Below are 24,353 nucleotides of genomic sequence, written 5' to 3' on the forward strand. Positions count from 1 at the left end.
AAAAATGAGGGACATTTTTTTGGGGAAAAGGAGAAACATTCCCCCCCCGGTGTCACGGCCAGGGCGCATTCCAATGCATCCTCATCTTTGCGTTCTGATGAGCACACCGCGTGCCACGCCCATAGGCGCCCTCTCTACGCTGTGGGCGTGCCGCCTCGCGCCTGCAGACAATCTGCAATCTGCGCACCTGCCCGTGATGAGCGAGCTGCCTTCATAAGCCGACACAACCTTCCACCCCGGGCCGGAATATAACCTTCTGTTGGCGTACATGTCTGCCTTTGTTCCTGTGTTGGCGAGCTGTGCGTCTAGTCACCTTTTTGTTCCCTTGCTTCCCGGACTGCCCTTTTGGATTTTTGACCTCCCGCTTGCACACGCACCATGTCTCTTCTCTCCTGCCCTGGATCATCTGCCTGCCCCACGGACTTCTGTGTTCCTTCGCTCTCGACAACACTTGGTAACACACACCTCAGCTAACTACACACACAGCCTCACACACACACACTCTTGGGTTTTTGACACTCCATTTCCTTAGTGTAGTTTATTAGTTAGTATTGTTTATTATTATTATATATATTGACTATATATATAATAAATTATTGAACATTACTGCCCCCTGGTGTCTGGCCGTCATCTCCCTCTGTTTAAACATAACACCCGGCCCCCCAAAAAAGGGAACTTTTTCCAAAAGAATTGTGGAAATAAATTAAGGGACATTTTCTGTGAAGAATAAAGGACATTAAAAAAGTGGGTTAGTTTAAAAAACAAAAAGGCATATTTTTCAAAAAAATGTTTTTTTTAAAATAAAAAAGATTTCCAGGAAAACAAGGCAAAATATTCAGAAAAAGGGTAGCACGGTGAAACAGGGGTTAGTGCATGTGCCTCACAATACAAAGGTCCTGAGTAGTCCTGGGTTCAATCCCGGGCTCGGGATCTTTCTGTGTGGAGTGTGACTGCGTGGGTTCCCTCCGGGTACTCCGGCTTCCTCCCAACGACAAAAACATGCACCTGGGGATAGGTTGATTGGCAACACTAAATTGGCCCTAGTGTGTGAATGTGAGTGTGAATGTTGTCTGTCTATCTGTGTTGGCCCTGTAATGAGGTGGCGACTTGTCCAGGGTGTAAAATGCCTTCCGCCCGGATGCAGCTGAGATAAGCTCCAGCACCCCCCGCGACCCCGAAAGGGACAAGCGGTAGAAAATGGATGGATGGATATTCGGAAAAAATAATACAATAATAATGGATTAGATACATATAAAGCGATATATGACATTTTCTATTTATAAAAATAAGCAACGTTTCTTGAAAGAATGAAGAGACATTTTCTGAAAAATTAATGGAAATTTCTACCCAATAAATTTTAAATTTCAGAAAAATATAGCTTAAATTTTGCTCTTACACCAGAATTTTCACAATTAAAAAAAATTAAAGTTAAATGACAGGAACCTCTACAAATGGGAGGGCGCCGGGAAAGAACATTTGCGACACGGTGCAGGAAAATGGTCGCGTTGCCGATGATTATCATATGGTTCCAAAGCAACAAAAGAATGCTTAAATCAAATATGTAGAATAAGATAAGGCAGCTTTTGGAGCAAAATCCTGTAAAAATGTGCGGAGGCAACTGAAGTGGAAATCATGGCCATGAATTGTGAGCGTGTCAACTATATGGACAAGTCACACGCCTTCTGGACAAAAGTAAATGTATTTGTAATTTAATAATTTTATTCATTTTTGTAGTAAAGAACAAAGTTCACTAAAACTCTGTACAATCTGTAAAAAACACTTCAGATATAAAAAACAAAACTATGCAAGATATGTACCTAAAGCTTGCTCACCTCACTAAGTAAGAACTGTACAAGTGGAAAATGTTTTTCCTGAAAAAGAAAGCTGACTTAATCAATAATTGGTAACGTGTCATTTTGTCATCACTCAAGACTAAATATTAGTTGTAAATATTAGCCTTAGATGAATATCGCTGCTTCTTTCTCACTCTCATGGGCAGAAGCAGCAGATGGAAGGCCTGGAAAAAACAAACCATGAATTATTTTTATGATCATTCTTAGTTGGAGCAAATATTAAAAACACAATTACATTTCCTCACTTTGGTCATTTTTTATTTTGTATAAGTTATCTGTTATTTGATTCCATTTTATTTTATTTCATGTAATTCAGGAGCTTTTTCCAGCGAGGGTAGTAGCATGTGACAAATTAGGTGCCATGAGAAAAATAAGTCAATATATGCTTGTAATAATATATATATATATATATATATATATATATATATATATATATATATATATATATATACTAGGGCTGCAACAACTAATCGATTAAAATAGATTATAAAAATAGTTGGTGATTAATTTAGTCATCGATTCGTTGGATCTATGCTATGCGCATCCGCAGAGTAATGTTTTTTTTGTTGTTTTTTTAATTGTATTTTTTTATTTATAAACCTTTATTTATAAACTGCAACATGTACAAACAGCTGAGAAACAATAATCAAAATAAGTATGGTGCCAGTATGTTGTTTTTTCCAATAAAATACTGGAAAGTATAGAAATGTACTTTGTCTCTTTTATCCGATTATTAATCGAAGTAATAGTCGACAGATTAATCGATTATCAAATTAATCGTTAGTTGCAGCCCTAATATAAACATACATATATTTATATATGTATATATATATATATATATATATATATATATATATATATATATATATATATATATATATATATATATATATATATATATATATATATATATATATATATATATATATACATATATTTATATATATATATATATATATATATATATATATATATATATATATATATATAAACATTTGGTTTTTTGAGTATAATCATAATAATTTGTACTCAGACCCTAAGTGGTATTCTTTGTCATGTTGTCAAAATCAAATGATTTAACATTAATAAGAGATTTATTTATATCTTATTAATGTTGAATCATTGATTGCTGATTTTATTTTATATATATATATATATATATATATATATAATTAATGTTGAATCATTTGATTTTGACAACATGACAAAGAATACCACTTAGGGTCTGAGTACAAATTATTATGATTATACTCAAAAAACCAAATGTTTAAATATTGTACCTTCAGTAATTTTATGCACATTTTGGAAGTGTCACTAATTTGCACAGTCTATATAACATGGGGGGAGGGTCGATCCAAATACCGATAGTATAGATAACAAGTGTAATAGCCGTATCAAATGTTGATATTGTTATAGAGTACAGGGATACTTCGGTTTTAGTGCTCCCCACATTTCGTATGATTCCATGTTTGGCAAATAACGTTGTCAAAATGTTGCCCTAGTTTGCATAAATTGTCTTGTTATTGTACAGCTAAACGTAAAAAAAGAATCCATTTCATTCTGTGAAATTAAGTTTTCAAACTCTCACTGCAAAATAGTGATCCATGGAGCCAAAAAAGTTGCTATTGTCAGCACTTTGATAAAAAAGGTGAGCAACACTATTGAATTGGAGAAAGAACTGCTAGCAATGTACAATCCCTTTTATGACAAAATGATTTCATGTTTTTAACATTTTCAGCAAAATGTTTCGGTATTGGCAAAATTGGCCCGGCATTTTCTTGGTATCAAATGAATGCCAACATTTGCATTATCGCCCACCTCTATCGTAAACACCACTTTTATTTCTTCTTTCCTCCGATAGTCAGATTTTCATTTTTCTTGTTCTGCACCTGGAAAGAGCAAGGCTGTTATCAAACATGATGTGAGTGATGACAACTGCGCAGTATGTTCATCACTTCCTACAACCTCATTCATGGCATCGTCAATCTGCTTCAGCTCTTCGTATCGATCTCTGGACTCCCTGAGAGGCTGCACCATCGCCTCTTCGATCTGAGGGAACAGCTGATAACACACACAGGTATCGCTATCAGCCACCTCAAGTATCGGTCCGCTTCCATAACTTACATTTACATTCTGAACATTCATGTACTTGTACTTTCTTGAAGTTGTACTACTTGTAGTAGTGTATTTGTACTTTCTTGTAGTTGTAGTGGTGTACTTTTACTTTCTTGTAGTTGTACTACTTGTAGTAAAGTACTTATACTTTCTTGTAGTTGTACTACTTGTAGTAAAGTACTTATACTTTCTTGTAGTTGTACTATTTGTAGCACAGTACTTTTACTTTATTGAAGTTGTACTGTTTGTAGTAATGTAATTTTATTTTCTTGAAGTGGTACTACTTGTAGTAGTGCACCTGTACTTTCTTGATGTTGTTCTAATTGTAGCAGTGTACTTTTATTTTATTGAAGTTGTACTGTTTGTAGTAATGTCTTTTTATTTTCTTGAAGTGGTACTACTTGTAGTAGTGTACTTTTATTTTATTGAAGTTGTACTACTTGTAGTAGTGTACTTTTATTTTATTGAAGTTGTACTACTTGTAGTAGTGTACTTTTATTTTATTGAAGTTGTACTACTTGTAGTAGTGTACTTTTATTTTATTGAAGTTGTACTACTTGTAGTAGTGTACTTTTACTTTATTGAAGTTGTACTACTTGTAGTAGTGTACTTTTATTTTATTGAAGTTGTACTACTTGTAGTAGTGTACTTTTACTTTCTTGTAGTTCTACTACTTGTATTAGAGTACTTTTACTTTATTGAAGTTGTACTACTTGTAGTAGTGTACTTTAACTTAATTGTAGTTGTACTACTTGTAGCAGTGTACTTTACTTTCTTGTAGTGGTACCACTTGTAGTAGTATATCATATAGTAGTAGTTTAGTAGTAACGTGTCTCACATTAGTAATTCAGTCGTATCATATTGTAGTAATTCAGTAGTAGTGTGTCATACATTAGTAGGTCAGTTCTAGTATATAATAAAGTAGTAGTTCAGTAGTAGTGTATCATAAAGTAGTAGTTCAGTAGTAGTGTATTATACAATAGTAGTTAAGTAGTAGTGTGTTATACAGTAGTAGTTCAGTAATATCATACAAAAGTGGTTAAGTAGTGTCATACAGTAGTAGCTCAGTCGTAGTATCATACAGTAGTAGTTCAATAGTAGTATAATTTAGTCATAGTTCAGTAGTAGTATGTCATACAGTAGTAGTTCAGTAGTATCATACACTAGTAATTCAGTAGTAGTATCATATAGTAGTAGTTCAGTAGTATACTCATACGGCAGAAGTTCAGAAATATGATATACAGTAGTAGTATCATTCAGTAGTACAAACCCCGTTTCCATTTGAGTTGGGAAATTGTGTTAGATGTAAATATAAACGGAATACAATGATTTGCAAATCATTTTCAACCCATATTCAGTTGAATATGCTACAAAGACAACATATTTGATGTTCAAACTGATAAACTTTTTTTTTTTTGCAAATACTCATTAACTTTAGAATTGGATGCCAGCAACACGTGACAAAGAAGTTGGGAAAGGTGGCAATAAATACTGATAAAGTTGAGGAATGCTCATCAAACACTTATTTGGAACATACCACAGGTGAACAGGCAAATTGGGAACAGGTGGGTGCCATGATTGGGTATAAAAGTAGATTCCATGAAATGCTCAGTCATTCACAAACAAAGATGGGGCGAGGGTCACCACTTTGTCAACAAATGCGCGAGCAAATTGTTGAACAGTTTAAGAAAAACCTTTCTCAACCAGCTATTGCAAGGAATTTAGGGATTTCACCATCTACGGTCCGTAACATCATCAAAGGGTTCAGAGAATCTGGAGAAATCACTGCACGTAAGCAGCTAAGCCTGTGACCTTTGATCCCTCAGGCTGTACTGCATCAACAATCGACATCAGTGTGTAAAGGATATCACCACTTGGGCTCAGGAACACTTCAGAAACCCACTGTCAGTAACTACAGTTGGTCGCTACATCTGTAAGTGCAAGTTAAAACTCTCCTATGCAAGGCGAAAACCGTTTATCAACAACACCCAGAAACGCTACAAATACGATACAAAGTGGAAAAGTGTTCTGTGGTCTAACGAGTCCACATTTCAAATAGTTTTTGGAAACTGTGGACGTCGTGTCCTCCAGACCAAAGAGGAAAAGAACCATCCGGATTGTTATAGGCGCAAAGTTGAAAAGCCAGCATCTGTGATGGTATGGGGGTGTATTAGTGTTCAAGACATGGGTAACTTACACATCTGTGAAGGCGCCATTAATGCTGAAAGGTACATACAGGTTTTGGAGCAACATATGTTGCCATCCAAGCAACGTTACCATGGACGCCCCTGCTTATTTCAGCAAGACAATGCCAAGCCACGTGTTACATCAACGTGGCTTCATAGTAAAAGAGTGCGGGTACTAGACTGGCCTGCCTGTAGTCCAGACCTGTCTCCCATTGAAAATGTGTGGCGCATTATGAAGCCTAAAATACCACAACGGAGACCCCCGGACTGTTGAACAACTTAAGCTGTACATCAAGCAAGAATGGGAAAGAATTCCACCTGAGAAGCTTAAAAAATGTGTCTCCTCAGTTCCCAAACGTTTACTGAGTGTTGTTAAAAGGAAAGGCCATGTAACACAGTGGGGAACATGCCCTTTCCCAACTACTTTGGCACGTGTTGCAGCCATGAAATTCTAAGTTAATTATTATTTGCAAAAAAAAAAAAAAGTTTATGAGTTTGAACATCAAATATCTTGTCTTCGTAGTGCATTCAATTGAATATGGGTTGAAAAGGATTTGCAAATCATTGTATTCCGTTTATATTTACCTCTAACACAATTTCCCAACTCATATGGAAACAGGGTTTGTATTTCAGTAGTAGTGTATCATACAGTAGTATTTTAATAGTAGTGTACCATACAGTAGTATTTCAGTAGTAGTGTATTATGTAGTAGTACTTCAGTAGTAGTGTATCATACACTACTACTGAAGTACTAGTGTATCATACAGTTGTACTTCAGTAGTATTGTATGATGCAGTAGTATTTCAGTAGTAGTGTATTATGTAGTAGTACTTCAGTAGTAGTGTATCATACACTACTACTGAAGTACTAGTGTATCATACAGTTGTACTTCAGTAGTATTGTATGATGCAGTAGTATTGCAGTAGTAGTGTATCACAGAGAAGTGTGTTAGTGTATTAGTAAGGCATCAAGTCACTTAGAGCTGAGATTTGCTGAGAGAAAAAAAAAGAGCTGAGATTTGTAGGCTGAGAATATGAAACATATTACCTTCATCACGGTCTCAAACATGGGAATGAGGACAAACTTGATAAAACCAATCTGGGCTGTGGGTTTGGTAACCTTTTCTCTGTCCATGAATGGAGCCACAGGAAGTCCTTCCGTCTTCTCCCTGTCGCTCTAAGCAGCACAGATGAAGACGAACATCGTCATCGTAAATGGGAAAAAATTGCAACGCACACAGGACGTCTTCGTGTTAATTAGTTGTTGTCGGCCATACGTAAGATTTTGGAAAATGTTTGCCTATCATTCTCAACTCCTATGCATTGTAACTTGTAATATACAGCACGTCTGCGGTGGCTAACAATGAAGCTAAGGGGAGTACTCTATTTCGCCCCCTCCAAAAAACATCCAAAAACCACCAACAATACTCAATTTACATGTCGTTACCTGCATATTAAACAAGTATTAACATTAATGGCATCATTATTTACATTTCTTATTTTTCATGGTGACCAGCCTGCCTTTCCTGCATGCCATGTCACTGGAACACATGTACATCTCCTTATATATCAATAATACATACATATTAATATGTACACAGTATTTGTGTGTGTGTGTGTGTGTGTGTGTGTGTGTGTGTGTGTGTGTGTGTGTGTGTGTGTGTGTGTGTGTGTGTGTGTGTGTGTGTGTGTGTGTGTGTGTGTGTGTGTGTGTGTGTGTGTTGTTAGGGTTAGGTACCTCTCACATTTGAACCATGCATACGGTACCAAAACCTGGGAATCGATACCAGTACTCTAAGGTACCAATTTTTGGTACATTTTTGTGTAATTATGTGTTAACAAATTTGGTTTTGTTTAATATTTAGATATCTTGTTTTTATTAGTTTAACATGGTGCCTTGCAGCTAACTTTGAACAGGTGCAGACCAGGGGAATCTGACTGTTAAATTAAATTAATGGCTCGGTTGGTAGAGCAGCCGTGCCAACAACTTGTCAGCAACGTAGTCACTTCCGTTGTGTCCTTGGGCAAGACACTTTAACCACCTGCTCCCAGTGCCACCCACACTTGTTTAAATGTAGCTTAAAGATGTGGATAATGGGTTTTACCATGTAAAGTGCTTTGAATCTGGAGAGAAAAACGCTATATAATCATAATTCACTTCTCTTCACAATTAACAGTGAGTTAATAATTCTAACTGTGTTATCTAGTTATTATATATTGTTTTCTTACACTTCTGAGTGTAATTTGCATGCATTATATCAGGAGTGCGCAGACTTTTTCACCAGGCGAGATACTTATCAAATGACCACAAAGTGTTTATACTGTAAGTATTGTACTTATTACACACCAGCTGTTTGATTGTAGGGTGCATCTGAGTTGAATTTTTTTTTAACCAAATTTGGAGGTGGCAAAATCGCCATGTAAAATTGCTATTGCTAATCAGTAGCGTGTACCATAAATTCCGGATTATAAGACGCTACTTTTTTTTAACCTTGCGGCTCATAAAACGGTGCAGCTAATTTATGGATTTTTCTTTGCTGAAAAAAAACCCAACTAAAAGCAAATACACTGAAATAATTTATTACTGTTTGTACTATGGCGCCATCTTTTAGACGAGTCCGCTCACTGCAGGTGCTGCAGTGCTCTTCTGTTTAGAGCTTTGAACCGGGTGTACACTTGCTGTTTTGTCTTCCAAGTCGTCCATAGCGTTTCTACTCGAAAAGATTCCTCATTCACCACTCCAAACAATGTTTGTAAGTCTTACAAAGTAACTAAAACAATTCATACTTACTAAACCGTCACATGTGATGTCTGTAGGAGTGTTTTCATGCATATTTGTATGTGTTATCGTAATATAATCAAGCATTAGCTAATATGCTAACACATTTACGAGTGTTAGTATTATTAACTTACAAACTTACAACGGCTTTCTCTTTGTATTGTTTTAGTATCACAAATTCCTCAGTAAATTCACCAAAAACGCCACCATTGAGTTATTGAGTCTGAAAAGGTGTTTCTTCTGCAGCTAGTGGGTCAATGACGATGACTTCTGTATTGTTTGATCATCCATTTTACTGCTGTGTTACAGACATTATTTTGAAACATTTAAGATGTGTAAATAAACATTTACAGAATCTTACTGTGTAAATAACTAATTTCACAACGTATATATCTGCGGCTTATAGTCCGATACAGCTAATATTTGGGAAAATATTTTTTTCTTCTAAAATTTAGTGGGTGCGGCTTATATGCCGGTGAGTTCTATAGTTCGGAAAATACGGTACACGGCATATTTAATGTAAATTGACATCAAGCCAGCACAGTTTGAAAAGTGGTGCCTTACTTTTGAGCTTTTTCTATCAGGCTTGCTTGCTTTGGTGACATGGTGAATTGCACTGTGACCTAGAGGCAGTACCGTACAAATACACCGATTTACCCGCCAAGTGCTTGAGTCGCTGACGTTACATGCAACAAAGGTATCAAAATATGGTACTGTTTGATTTCAAGTGAATCGGGAGTAATGACCAAATTCAGGCGGTACCCATCCGTATGTGTAATATATACTGTATATAAGGGGTGTGGGAAAAAATCGATTCGAATTTGAATCGCGATTCTCACGTTGTGCGATTCAGAATCGATTCTCATTTTTTAAAAATCGATTAAAAAAAAAAAACATTTATTGAAAAAATGTTTTTTAATTAAAAAATTTTTTTTTTTCAAATGAATCAATCCAACAAAACAATACACAGCAATACCATAACAATGCAATCCGATTCCAAAACCAAACCCGACCCAGCAACACTCTTGAGGAGACACAAACATGACACAGAACAAACCAAAAGTAGTGAAACAAAAATTAATATTACCGGTATCAACAACAGTATCAATATTAGTTACAATTTCAACAAAGCAGTGATTAAAAATCCCTCATTGACATTATCATTAGACATTTATAAAAAAAAAAAAAAAAAGATGAACAATAGTGTCTCAGTGGCTTACACTTGCATCGCATCTCATAAGTTTGACAACACACTGTGTCCAATATTTTCACAAAGATAAAATAAGTCATATTTTTGGTTCATTTAATAGTTAAAACAAATTTACATTATTGCAATCAGTTGATAAAACATTGTCCTTTACAATTATAAAAGCTTTTACAAAAATCTACTACTCTGCTTGCATGTCAGCAGACTGGGGTAGATCCTGCTGAAATCCTATGTATTGAATAAATAGAGAATCAGTTTGAAGCGGGAAAAAATAGTTTTTGAATCGAGAATCGTGTTGAATTGAAAAAAAAAAATTTGATTTTGAATCGTATCGTGACTCCATAATCGATATTGAATCGAATCGTGGGACACCCAAAGATTCACAGCCCTACTGTATATGCAAGTATTTCATCCATCCATCCATCCATTTTCTACCGCTTTTCCCTTTTGGGGTCGTGGGGGGTGCTGGAGCCTATCTCAGCTGCATTTCAGCCTGGCATAAATATACTTTAGAAATACCTGCATGAAGTACTCCTCTAGCAAACAGTCAACCCAGGGCTCAGCCACCTCCATGGGCCGCACTTCATTGGAAATGTCACAGCACTTTATTAGAACCATCTTCAGCTGTAGTGTCAAAAATTAAAGATTGTCTTGTGAGTGACTGTGCCATTTGTCAATAAACATCCCTTTCACTGACAGGTACATATTCTGTGTCGCCGATTAACTATTCATTAAAAAAAAAAATCACTTACACAGGTGACATGCTCCTCGTCGGCGTAGTCAAAATTGTCCACTTTTTGCTTGAAAGACTCCAGAATCTCACCGTGCCGTGCCATATCTGTGGCCAGGATCAATGTAATAGTCCCCTGACACACATTCATAAACACACACGTTAAAATATTTTTTGGACACATCGCACTTTGCATATTCTAAAAAAAACTACAGAAATGTATACGTACGTTATTTAAGTTATTTTATCTTGATAAGTGTCCTTCAGTTGCCTAGTGATGATACAGTTTCTTCAGAAGTAAAGCACTACTTTCTGGACACCTACTGTAGGCAAAAATGCATATACTATACAATTTGAAAAAAATAAAGTGTATCCCCGCACAGTTGCTATTCAGTATTTATTGTTCCATATATCCACATATTTTTCTAATTATTCAAATTTACATATTTTTCCTTCGAAAATAGGCTTAAAAAACGCATCTCATTCACCCTAAGACATTGATTCTCAAACTGGGCTCTATCTAGTGGTACGCCCGAGAATCACTTGATTAAAGTACAGTGTTTCATTATTTTCTGTTTATATTTAAAAAGTGTTACTTTTCAAACTGTGTGTAATATTACAATGGCCAATACATAGGCCTCCTACGCTACTGTATTTTAATGCTGGTCATTATGGTGGTACTTGGAGAGCAAAGTGTCTTTTGAGGTTGTACTCAGTGGTTCCCAAACCTTTTTCACCAAGTACCACCTCAGAAAAAACTTGGTTCTCCAAGTGCCATCCATCCATCCATTTTCTACCGTTTGTTCCTTTCTGGGTCACGGGGGGTGCTGGAGCCTATCTCAGCTGCATTCGGGCGGAAGGCGGGGTTCACCCTGGACAAGTCGCCACCTCGTCGCAGGGCCAACACAGATAGACAGACAACATTCACACTCACATTCACACACTAGAGCCAATTTAGTGTTGCCAATCAACCTATCCCCAGGTGCATGTCTTTGGAGGTGGGAGGAATTCGGAGTACCCGGAGGGAACCCACGCAGTCACGGGGAGAACATGCAAACTCCACACAGAAAGATCCCGAGCCCGGGATTGAACTCAGTACTACTCAGGACTTTCGTATTAGGCACATGCACTAACCCCTGTGCCACCGTGCTGTCCTAGTTCTCCAAGTGCTGATACATTAATTTATCCCAAGCTGATTTGGGGATTTAAGTGTTCAAAGTTAAAAATATAAAAATAATGTATAACTTATTTTTAACACTTGCATAATAAATGTTGCATAATATTTGCTCAAAAAATAATAATGAATCAAAATCAATGTTGTCTAAATTATTGACCTATTGAAGGCTCCAGTTACTTCACATCAAATATTCCACTTTGAAATATTTTGGGGGGGATAAAAATGCCTTTTTTGTGTGTTTGCCATAAATAACTAAGTTTTTGATTAAAAAAAGGGCATACAACAAACAAAAACAAAAAAACCTTAAAACAATAATAACTTAAAATTGATGGATGGATCTGAAGTTGATCTAGATCAGTGTTTTTCAACCTTTTTTGAGCCAAGGAGCGTTTTTTTCTTTGAAAAAATCCGTAGGCACACCACCAGCAGAAATCATTAAAAAAAGAAACTCAGTAGACAATAAAAAGTTGTTTTCGCAATTGTTGGATATGAATTTTAACCATAACCAACCATGCATCACTATAGCTATTGTCTCAAAGTAGGTCTACTGTCACGACCTGACACATCACGCCGTGACTTATTTTGAGTTTTTTGGTGTTTTCCCGTGCGTAGTGTTTTAGTTCTTGTCTTGCACTCCTATTTTGGTGGTTTTTCCTGTTTTGTTGGTATTTTCCTGTTGCAGTTTCATGTCTTCCTTTGAGCGCTATTCCCCGCACCTGCTTTGTTTTAGCAATAAAGAACGTTTTAGTTGTTGCTATCTTTTTTTGTGTGGACATTGTTGATTGTCATGTCATGTACGGATGTACTTTGTAGACGCCGTCTCTGCTCCACACGCTGTAAGTCTTTGCTGTCGTCCAGCATTCTGTTTTTGTTTACTTTGTAGCCAGTTCAGTTTTAGTTTGGTTTTGCATAGCATTCCCTAAGCTTCAATGTCTTTTCTTAGGGGCACTCACCTTTTTGTTTATTTTTGGTTTAAGCATTAGATACCTTTTTACCTGCACGTTGCCTCCCGCTGTCGCCTGCATATCACGACAAACCATCGTCGTCTCACACGACCTGTTCCCGACATCTACAAAGCATCTAGCTACCTTCTGCCACCTACTGATATAGAAGAGAATAACATGGTTACTCTGCCGAGCTCTAGACAGCACCGACACTCAACAACGGCACATTATTTGCGGATTATAATTATTGGTTTGCAAAAAATATTTTTAACCCAAATAGGCGAAACTACATAATCTCCCACGGCACACCAGACTGTATCTCACGGCACACTAGTGTGCCGCGGCACAGTGGTTGAAAAACACTGATCTAGAGATTCAAGAGTTCAAAGTAAAAGAAAACAACAACAATGTATGACTTATTTTTAACACTAGATTTTTAGTTGGATTTTTTTAAGTGTTGCTCAATAATTGCAAAAATTGCTCAAAAATAATAATGAATCAAAATTAATGTTGTTATGAATTATTGACTTATTAAAGGCTCTAATTCCTTCACATCAAATATTCCACTTTGAAATATTTTTTTGGGGGAAATATTGCATATTTTGTGTTTTGCCATCAAAAAAGGGTTTGCTTTAAAAGGGAACTGCACTTTTTTTTAATTTTGCCTATCTTTCACAATCATTATGAGAGACAAAAACACATATCCTTTTTTGGGGGATTTTAAAGATGATAAAAAAAAAACGCTTGCAAGATGCGGCTAATGGGAGTCACCATTGTAGTCTTCAAAGCCCTCTAAACAACTTCAAAACCCCCCATTAAACATTTTGTAGACACACTGAAAGTATATATATATAATATAGTAACAGACATGTTAATAACAATATGTAATATGTACAATATTTACCGTATTTTAGTCATTTTAATCGTTGACAGGACTAACTCTACAGCCCATTTATTTCCGTTTCCATAGCAACACACTTCCAAATTCTGTGTCTTCTAATCATGGCAGACTTGGTAACAAACAACGAAGACGACTATTTTTGGACAAATTAAGATTCACAACCTTATCTTTTTTTAATCTAAATATACAAACGATGAACTAGAGCTTATAGAAGCCAGCACAAAGGAAGAGTGAGAAGTTGGAGCAGATGGATGCCCAGAAAGTGAGGTGTAAGTGACTCGAAGCTGCAAAATGTAGAATTCAAGGCCATGCTATTACGACATAAATTAAGTGCTTACCCAAAAACGTCGGGGAAAAAAAAGTCCACGGCCAGCTGGACCATCGAGTGAGTCACACTTTATATTGATCATGATAAACACAGCACGTCATGCGTGTTATTATACCGTATTTTTCGGACTATAAGGCGTAGTTTTTTTCATAGTTCGGCCGGGGGTGCGACTTATACTCAGGAGCGACTTATGTGTGAAATTATTAACACATTAGCGTAAAATATCAAATAATATTATTTAGCTCATTCACGTAAGAGACTAGACGTATAAGATTTCATGGGATTTAGCGATTAGGAGTGACAGATTGTTTGGTAAACGTATAGCATGTTCTATATGTTATAGTTATTTGAATGACTCTTACCATAATATGTTACGTTAACATACCAGGCACATTCTCAGTTGGTTATTTATGCGTCATATAACGTACACTTATTCAGCCTGTTGTTCACTATTCTTCATTTATTTCAAATTGCCTTTCAAATGTCTATTCTTGGTGTTGGGTTTTATAAAATACATTTCCCCAAAAAATGCGACTTATACTCCAGTGCGACTTATATGTTTTTTTCCTTTTTTATTATGCATTTTCGGCCGGTGCGACTTATACTCCGAAAAATACGGTACTTTTGTCTTGTCTCTCATAGTGATTGTGAACGATAGGCAAAAATTAAAAAAAAGTGCAGTTCCCCATTGACAATAGGCATACATCATTTAAAAAGATAAACCTCTATATTGACTGACTGATCTCAAGTTGATCTAGAGATTTGAGCTTTGAAAAAATGTGTTTTATCGTATATATGTTATATTTTAAAATGTTTAAGAATGAGCCTCTTCCCTGGGACCAAATTTGAGGGGAGCCCTAAACGTTAAAAAAACAATCTTTATATTGTACTGGGTTTGAAAATGAAAAAAAATGAGAGTGGCCCAGCATTCTTTGATCTTTCAGTGTGCGGCCCGCAGTGGAAAAGGTTTGGACACCCCTGGTATAAACTGTATGGCTAACCTGTCGAATCTGCTTGAAGGCTTCCGGGTCAAAGTTGGAGAAAATGTTGCTGTCAGGTTGAGAGAAGATCTGGAAAGCCACAGCACAGTGGTGATTCTCCAGAGGGGAGATGTCGTTGTAGCGAACTGCTAACTCTGTTCTGGCATTGATTTGGTACCTGGAACAAAAACATTTCATAAAATCAACAAACAGAGTAATCAAGAAGGTTGGATCATGTGAAGGAAGGGACTTACGGAGTTTAAGCACACTTGACTCTACAGGGCTTGTCTACTATCCTCAGTAGGTTTACATGAACTAAAAAATTAGTGTGCAGCTTGGAATGTCTCCAAGATTTTGTATGTTTTTAATGACTAGCTCAAGTTTAATGTGAACACAGATTTTATAGTGAAGCGCGCACAACACAGAATTCATCTTCTCAGGAAACTAAATTATTCCTCTGTCAGGCCAGTGTTGTACTGTTTATGTATTTATTGACTATTTATTTATTGTGGGCCATGACAACTTGCTGCTAAAAATTAATTGCCCCTTGAGGAATTAATAAAGTTGTTTCAATTGAATTGAATTGGAAAAAGCTTAATAAGGTTTTTGACTTTAAAAAAAATTAAATAAATAACATATCTCTATGATGTGCTTATACTTACTTACACGTAAGCACTCCCATCATTCATCACTGTATCAGGCTTTCTACAGACGTGCCAGTCTTCTTAGCAAGATGGCCCGGACGCAAAGTAGATGATGCATAACGTGATCACAAAACACAATATTTACATGTTTGTGTCTTTGTTTAGTTAGGAATGTTTTTCATTACGCGTTACAACCAGTGGCGTCATTCAAATATTTGGTGAGGTATTATTTTGTAAAAAATTTCTGTTTTTAATTTTTTTTAATAACCATGCAACCTGTCAATTTGCACTGATGTCTTGGATTTATGGAAACAAATGTTGAAGTCTTTATAGAGGTTAAAGGCCTACTGAAACCCACTACTACCGACCATGCAGTCTGATAGTTTATATAACAATGATGAAATCTTAACATTGCAACACATTAATTAAATTAATTAAAGTACCAATGATTGTCACACACACACTAGATGTGGTGAAATTTGTCCTCTGCATTTGTCCCATCCCCTTGGGGAGCAGTGGGCAGCAGCGGCGTCGCGCCCGGGAATCATTTTTGGTGATTTAACCCCCAACTCCAACCCTTTGTTGCTGAGTGCCAAGCAGGGAGGTTATGGGTCCCATTATGCCAATACGGCCGGGTTAGATTAGTAAAGTGCAATTTTAAATTTACCGGAAAAAATCTTGCTGAAAACGTCTCGGTATGATGACGTTTGCGCTTGACGTCACGGATTGTAGCGGACATTTTGGGACACCATTGTGGCCAGCTATTAAGTCGTCTGTTTCATCGCAAAATTCCACAGTATTCTGGACATCTGTGTTGGTGAATCTTTTGCAATTTGTTTAATGAACCATGGAGACAGCAAAGAAGAAAGCTGTAGGTGGGAAGCGGTGTATTAGTAGCCGGTGTTTCATTGTTTACATTCCTAAAAAGATGACAGTCAAGCTTTACCATTGGCCTGTGGAGAACAACAGAGACTCTTACCAGGAGGACTTTGAGTTGGATACGCGGTACCGTGAGTACGCAGCTGCGGCTTCCAAACATTTGATCGCTTGCCCGTACGTGCGTGCCGCTGTGTGCATGTCACGTACGTAACTTTGGGGAAATATATGTGCTGTATGAACTTTGCGGAGGTGAACGGTACTTTGGGCTGTGGGATTGAGTGTGTTGTGCGGGTGTTTGATTTGTATTGGCGGGTTATATGGGCGGGAGGGGGGAGGTATTTGTTTTACGGGATTAATTTGTGGCATATTAAATATAAGCCTGGTTGTGTTGTGGCTAATAGAGTATATATATGTCTTGTGTTTATTTACTGTTTTAGTCATTCCCAGCTGAATATCAGGTCCCACCCGCCTCTCACAGCATCTTCCCTATCTGAATCGCTTCCACCGCCCTCTAATCCTTCACTCTCACTTTCCTCATCCACAAATCTTTCATCCTCACTCAAATTAATGGGGAAATCGTCGCTTTCTCGGTCCGAATCGCTTTCGCTGCTGGTGGCCATGATTGTAAACAATGTGCAGATGTGAGGAGCTCCAAAACCTGCGACGTCACGCTACTTCCGGTACAGGCAAGGCTTTTTTATCAGCGACCAAAAGTTGCGAACTTAATCGTCGATGTTCTCTACTAAATCCTTTCAGCAAAAATATGGCAATATCGCGAAATGATCAATTATGACACATAGAATGGACCTGCTATCCCCGTTTAAATAAGAAAATCTCATTTCAGTAGGCCTTTAATTTGTGTCTTTATTACAAAAGCTTTTTTTTGACACTGAATTTATGTCACTGAATTTTTTTGCCTTTAAATTTTGTGAACTGAATATTTTTTACATCAAATTATGCAAACAATTTAATTGGAAAAAAAATTGTTAACAAAATGCGTATGTTTAAAAATTCAGTGTCTTAAAATTCAGTGTTTTAAAAATCAGTGTATGAAAATTCAGTGTTTAAAAATTCAGTGCATAGAAATTCACTGTATAAAAAAATCGGTGTTTAAAAATCCAGTGTAAAAAAAAATCCAGTGCTGAAAAATTCAGTGCCGAAAAAAATTGCTGCTTCAAAACGCAAGACCCACTTCCACTAAAGTGAGACTAATGCAAGCAATCCTGTCTCAGAACCAGCCAATGAAGTTTGAGGTCACGTGACACAGGTCTTACAATGAGGCAGGTTTTGCAGCACTACATGCCACATGCCATGTAATTTACTGTATGTGCTTGGATCCATTTTATGAACACTTTAAACAGTGGATGTTGCTGTACATTAGTGAAAACAATCTCAAGATTCCGCAAAAAAAGCTGATCACACCATGGTACAAACACTCGCACAATAATAATAAGGGGGTTATAACAGACCATCTCAAAATCTGAATAAAATTTTTGTTTTTTACTGAATAAGACACTCAGAAAGTACATAAAAATACAGAGTGTGGGATTTACAATATTACTATGAACAATAAAACACTGAATTTTGACAATATATGAAAATTACTCCTCAACTTCCTCCTCGATTGACATCTTTTATAATCAAGCAAGAACAACAAAGATGCAACAAACATGGCAAAATATAGAGGCTAAAGGTAAAAAACAACCACATGTTTGATATAATATCACTGTTCTGCAGAACTTTGTTGTAGAAATCTGCCTCTGTTTGATACTAACGTCTCAGGCCTGTTGCTGTGTAAACAAGCCCTGCGCCTCTGCCCGTGCCTTGTCTGCATGGATCTTAGCTTCCTATGGTTACCGTAGTAACCCATATCTCAGTCAAAAGTGCAGATTTTAAACATTGGAATCATTTCTAAAGTTTGAAAATATCCAGCGGGCCGCATTGAAATGTTTACAGAGCAAAAAACATCACCAAGGACAGTACACACCCTGGCTTCCACCTGTTCGACCTGCTACCATCGGGCAGGCGCTACAGGTGCATCAAAGCCAGAACAAACAGGCTCAGAGACAGCTTCTTTCCCAGAGCTGTCACCATCTTGAACTCTTACTTATAATAAATAATTCACCCCTATACAATATCCTACCCTAGAGCTTCTTTCCCAGAGCTGTCACCATCTTGAACTCTTACTTATAATAAATAATTCACCCCTATACAATATCCTACCCTAATACCCTACTGTGCAGTATTACCCTTCGAGTGCAATACATCCGACACTGATTGTTATTTATTACTCCGGTACTCTTGTCTTGTTCTGTATAATGTACAGTATTTTGTATATTGTTTTGTATAATGTACAGGATTGCTTATTATTTTTTATTGGATAGTCGTCTATTTATTTCAATTCTTAGTTTTATCTTTATTACTTCTTGTGTAATTTAATTTTATCCCATATTTGTTCCCGCTACCGCACATTAAGTTGGAGTCCTTAATCTCGTTATATGCAAATATAATGACAATAAAGTCCATTCTATTCTATTCTATTTAGTATGTTTGCATTTTTTGTATTTAATTTTTACCCAGAATTTTTATACACTGAATTATTTTATACTACATTTTTATACATTTAATTTTTATACACTGAATTATTTTATACTACTACTAAGCTTTGGTAATAAAGACACAAATTAACCTCCATAGGTCTTTGAAATATAAAAACGTTTCCCTTAAGCCTCCCATGTCTTTAAAAACTAGTGATGTTTTTGCTTCGATCTATAATCAAGGTTTCTTGACACATCACAGTTATGTGCTATGAGATGCAAATAGGAATGTGATTCAAGAACCGGCTCTTTTTTAGAACTGGTTCCCAGTGTATCAATTCCTTGGAATCCCTAGCCATTTTTTCTAACAATTCTTGCGGGGGGGAATGATGTCATTAGGCAACGTGCGTAGTGATGTCAGACAGCAACATGGCAATGCCCGGGCGGAAGAAGCCAAGTACAACTACTTGTGGTTGCAGACACTAAGTCGCATCCACTCTTTAAGTCTAAGTCGCGCCCACTCTAGGCCACGCATTAACATTTTATCAAAATAAGGCTTCAAATATATGGTAATGGGTGTTATGAGCTTTACAAAAGCCCAGACCATGATAATGTGTCCCATTATTTTATTAGGGATCGCCAAAAACTTAGCTTTCCAAAATACATCATTTTACATCAGGTCTGTATACTCTACACCAGTGGTCCCCAACCACGGGTCCGTGACGCATTTGCTCCCGGGCCGCACAGAGACAATAAATAATTTATAACCGACCACATTTTCTCCTACTTAACTTTCACCAGTCCCACCAGACACACCAATAAGCTTGTTCATAGATATATTATAAAACTCCTGATAGGAAGTCGCCATTTGCTATATTTGTTACATATTTGTTACATGGGACAATGCACATTAATAAACATATAAAATGTAAAGGTGCCAAATCGTAGCCAAAAGCTAGGTTCCATCTGCAGTCCGCAGCAGGGCAAGATCAGGGCAGATCAGGAACAAAGTGACCATAGCAGTTAAAGTGCATAAAGCAGATGAAGAAGTGGGATATACATAATAATTGCATATAATAATTGTGCTGAAGGAAGAAAATACACATCTCCTTTTGCCTAGTAAGTTAAAGCGCTGGTATTATTGCACATATTCCTATTACACAAGTAGTTAGCAACAACAGATGTATTTACGCATGGAAAATTGGACCAAAGAACCTAACATTAGTGTATGTATGTTTGAAATTTTGCAGAAAATATGAATACATAACTTTTAGAATGCAAATAGAAATCCACAGAAATCTATTGGAACTAATGTGAAGTATTTCTAGCTTTATTATATATCCATGCTCTTGTCCTTGAATGTGATGTATCACCTATAACCCATAAGATACTAAAGCCATAAAAGCTTACTAATAGCAAAAATGAGTAAAAAACAAAAGTCTATGGAGAGCTTTTTTGCAAAGGGAAAAGGCCAGGGGCTCCCACTAATTCAACGTCATGGTGAGTTTTTTCATGTACTTTATCTGCCACACGTGGAAGGCTGGTCCAGGAAAATAATGCCAACATTAAACCGGTCCCTGGTGCAAAAAAGGTTGGGGACCCCTGCTCTACACAGAGGGTCGCAGACTGAATGTGTGCGTGTGTGTGTGTGTGTGTGTGTGTGTGGGTGGGGGTGGTGGTGGTGGTGGGGGGGGGGGGGGGGGGTGGTACTTGTGTCATTTCACTGTGCACTGTGAAGCGCCAAACTGTTTATCAGGAAGCACTTCTTGCAGTTCAGGAGTAAAAGATCATACTTAAAAGGTCAGAAGAGTAGCGCGCCGTGTTTGACAATCGTTTTTTTCATTGGCACTATCAATCTAAATGGAATTAAGAAAAAGAAAAAAGTTTCAAAGTGTGAAATCATTTTGATCTTATAGCGCCAAATAAGGTAAATGTTCTTATTTTCCTGTTTACTATTTGGCTCATTGACCAGAGTTGCATGTTTGTAGGTGAAATGTAGTAACTGTTTTAACCCAGCAGACGGGGCTATTATTAAACACCAACACAGTATCAGTGGAGTGTCAATACAGCCAGTGAGTGTGTGGCCCTTTGAGACATTTGTGATTAAGGACTATATAAGTAAACTTTGATTGATTGACTGATTGATTTACCCATCACTAGTAACTAGTATCAACATTTTAGATTTTTCTGGTTACAATATGTCTTTTTGCTATATTTATCTTTTTTTAAAATGTGTTTATTTTTAATTTCTACAATGTACCACAGACCCATAAAAAACAAGCCACTGTCCGCAAATGTCCATCTGGCTACACTTTATATAACCGTTATTTACGTTTTTCACCAGGATCATCATCCTCTGCGATCACTCGGAGCGAGTATGATTGTCCTCCTGTCGGTGGGCCTGGTCATCTGTGGGTCCTCAGGTGGCTGTAAAGGGCCAATCCTTGATCCACAGTCCTTACTGCAGTGGGGGTATATGTGAATAATTGAATGGGGAGAGGTGGTAGTGGTATGAGGAGCTGTTTTAGTGGCAGATCTCTCCTTCCTTTATTACCTCTTGGTTTCCACGGAACGATGGATTTCCTTTTTTTCAGATGTGCTGTGCCGTCCTGGACCATCCCGCACTACATATCTCTTTGTAGGGCAACTTCCTCCCAGTTGTTGAAGTTAAAGCGGCATTTCCTCGGGTGGGTTTGGATGTTGTCTTTTTAACACTTCTTCTGCCGCCGTTGGGTATGTTGTACCTCTGTCAGTTGTCCATACAGCATTTGTTTTGGTAGGCAGTTGTCAGGCATGCGTATGACATGACCTGTCCATCGCAGCTGGTGCCATTGATGGTTGTGGAGATGCTTGGGATGCTGGCTTCCTTCGGACTGCTGACGTAGGTTTGCCTATCTTCCCAACTGAACCCGAGGATCTTGCAGAGACAGCACTGGTGGTACTGCTCCAGGGCCTTCGGATGTCTGTTGTAGATGGTTCAGCTATCAGACCCGTAGAGCATAGTGGGCAGAACTACAGCTTGGCATAAAAGAAGATTAGTCATGACCTGGATGTCCCGATTCTCAAAAACTCTCTTCCTCAGCCTGGCAACAGCTTGCCTGTATGCGGTGGTGAATCGCGATATCAATGGCAGTTCTCGTGAAAAGAAGGCTGCCAAGGTAGGCGAATTGATCAAGCTTTTCCAGGATGTTGTCTCCCACATAAATTGTGGGGTGTTGGTAGGGTGTATCAGCAGCTGGTTGGTATATCTAAGTTTTCTTCATGTTAATGTCAATTTCCAGGAGTTGGTGAGCTCTGTCAAATGCATCCAAAATGTTCTGGAAGTCCACTTTAGAATGAGCAACTAGAGCATTGCCATCTGCATACTGGAACTCTGCAATGGACGATGTGAGCACCTTGCTTTTTGCTCTTTTGTCCGCAATATGTCTTGTACACAAACTCGACTCCCTCATGTAGGTTTTGATGCAGCCTTGCTTTACACCAGTTACAAAGTTGAGAGGCGCTGTTGAGGCCATGTCCACACGAACACAAAGTGAAAATAGCAGCATTTTTACGTTCAAACATACAGTAAGTCCTTTTTTATAGTGTGTTTAAAGCCAGTGAGGCAGTGATGTTGAGATTTGAAAATGACAGCGCACAACAGTGATGTCATCACAAGTCTCCGGGTTAACTTATAAAGTGCAATTTTAAATTTCCCGGGGAACTTCCGGTTGAAAACGTCTAGATATGATGACGTTTGCGCGTGACGTCAATGGTTGAAACGGAAGTATTCGGACACATTGTATCCCAATACAAACAGCTCTGTTTTCATCGCAAAATTTCACAGTATTCTGGACATCTGTGTTGGTGAATCTTTTGCAATTTGTTTAATGAACAATAGAGACTGCAAAGAAGAAAGCTGTAGGTGGGATCGGTGTATTAGCGGCTGGCTGCAGCAACACAACCAGGAGGACTTTGAGTTGGATAGCAGACGTGCTATCCGACGCTAGCCGCCGACCACATCGATGATCGGGTGAAGTCCTTCGTCGCGCCGTCGATTGTTGGAACGCAGGTGAGCACGGGCGTTGATGAGCAGATGAGGGCTGGCGTAAGTGGAGCGCTAATGTTTTTATCATAGCTCTGACGAGGTCCCGTAGCTAAGTTAGCTTCAATGGCGTCGTTAGCAACAGCATTGCTAGGCTTCGACAGGCGGCACGGCATTAACCGTGTAGTTACAGGTCCAGTGTTTGGTTCGGTGTCTCCTGATGGTAGTATTGTTGATCTGCTGTCTATCCTTCCAGTCAGGGGCTTATTTCTTTTGTTTCTATCTGCATTTAAGCACAATGCTATAGCGTTAGCTCCGTAGCTAAAGTGCTTCACTGATGTATTGTCGTGGAGATAAAAGTCACTGTGAATGTCCATTTCGCGTTCTCGACTCTCATTTTCAAGAGGATATAGAATCCGAGGTGGTTTAAAATACAAATCCGTGATCCACAATAGAAAAAGGAGAAAGTGTGGAATCCAATGAGCCCTTTTACCTAAGTTACGGTCAGAGCGAAAAAAGATACGTCCTGCACTGCACTCTAGTCCTTCACTCTCACGTTCCTCATCCACGAATCTTTCATCCTCGCTCAAATTAATGGGGTAATCGTCGCATTCTCGGTCCGAATCGCTCTCGCTGCAATGGGGAAATGTGAGGAGCCCTTCAACCTGCGACGTCACGCTACTTCCGGTACAGGCAAGGCTTTTTTTATCAGCGACCAAAAGTTGCGAACTTTATCGTCGATGTTCTCTACTAAATCCTTTCAGCAAAAATATGGCAATATCGCGTAATGATCAAGTATGACACATAGAATGGATCTGCTATCCCCGTTTAAATAATGGGTTGTACTTGTATAGCGCTTTTCTACCTTCAAGGTACTCAAAGCGCTTTGACAGTATTTCCACATTTACCCATTCACACACACATTCACACACTGATGGCGGGAGCTGCCATGCAAGGCGCTAACCAGCAGTAGGCCTTTAAAGACAAAAGTATGCGTTACCGTATGGACAAGAGGGCTTAACGCAGAAATAGGGTTGTACGGTATACTGGTATTAGTATAGTACCGCCAA

General features: G+C 37.9%; 2 protein-coding genes across 4 annotated transcripts in view; one reads left to right on the plus strand and one right to left on the minus strand.

The window, feature by feature from the left end:
• wdr4 (WD repeat domain 4) overlaps positions 1-530 on the plus strand; it is a 36,867-nt gene extending 36,337 nt beyond the window's left edge. Inside the window, exon 11 of the mRNA XM_062067738.1 lies at positions 1-530. This exon is cut by the window's left edge and continues 701 nt beyond it. The gene's annotated coding sequence lies outside the window, so the exon portion shown is untranslated.
• Positions 531-1,697: 1,167 nt separating this feature from the next.
• Positions 1,698-24,353, minus strand: part of pde9aa (phosphodiesterase 9aa) — a 140,331-nt gene continuing 117,675 nt past the window's right edge. For all 3 annotated transcript variants that reach the window (XM_062067735.1, XM_062067736.1, XM_062067737.1), the window contains 7 exons: positions 15,221-15,377; positions 10,892-11,005; positions 10,659-10,763; positions 7,202-7,330; positions 3,819-3,914; positions 3,672-3,742; positions 1,698-2,017 (listed from right to left, as the gene is read on the minus strand). In XM_062067735.1, the coding sequence (XP_061923719.1) occupies positions 3,692-3,742; positions 3,819-3,914; positions 7,202-7,330; positions 10,659-10,763; positions 10,892-11,005; positions 15,221-15,377 (652 nt within the window). In that variant the 3' untranslated portion in view covers positions 1,698-2,017; positions 3,672-3,691. The remainder of the gene's footprint in view (positions 2,018-3,671; positions 3,743-3,818; positions 3,915-7,201; positions 7,331-10,658; positions 10,764-10,891; positions 11,006-15,220; positions 15,378-24,353) is intronic.

This window comes from Entelurus aequoreus, linkage group LG13, assembly GCF_033978785.1.
Source record: "Entelurus aequoreus isolate RoL-2023_Sb linkage group LG13, RoL_Eaeq_v1.1, whole genome shotgun sequence".
NCBI classification, from domain to species: Eukaryota; Metazoa; Chordata; class Actinopteri; order Syngnathiformes; family Syngnathidae; genus Entelurus; species Entelurus aequoreus.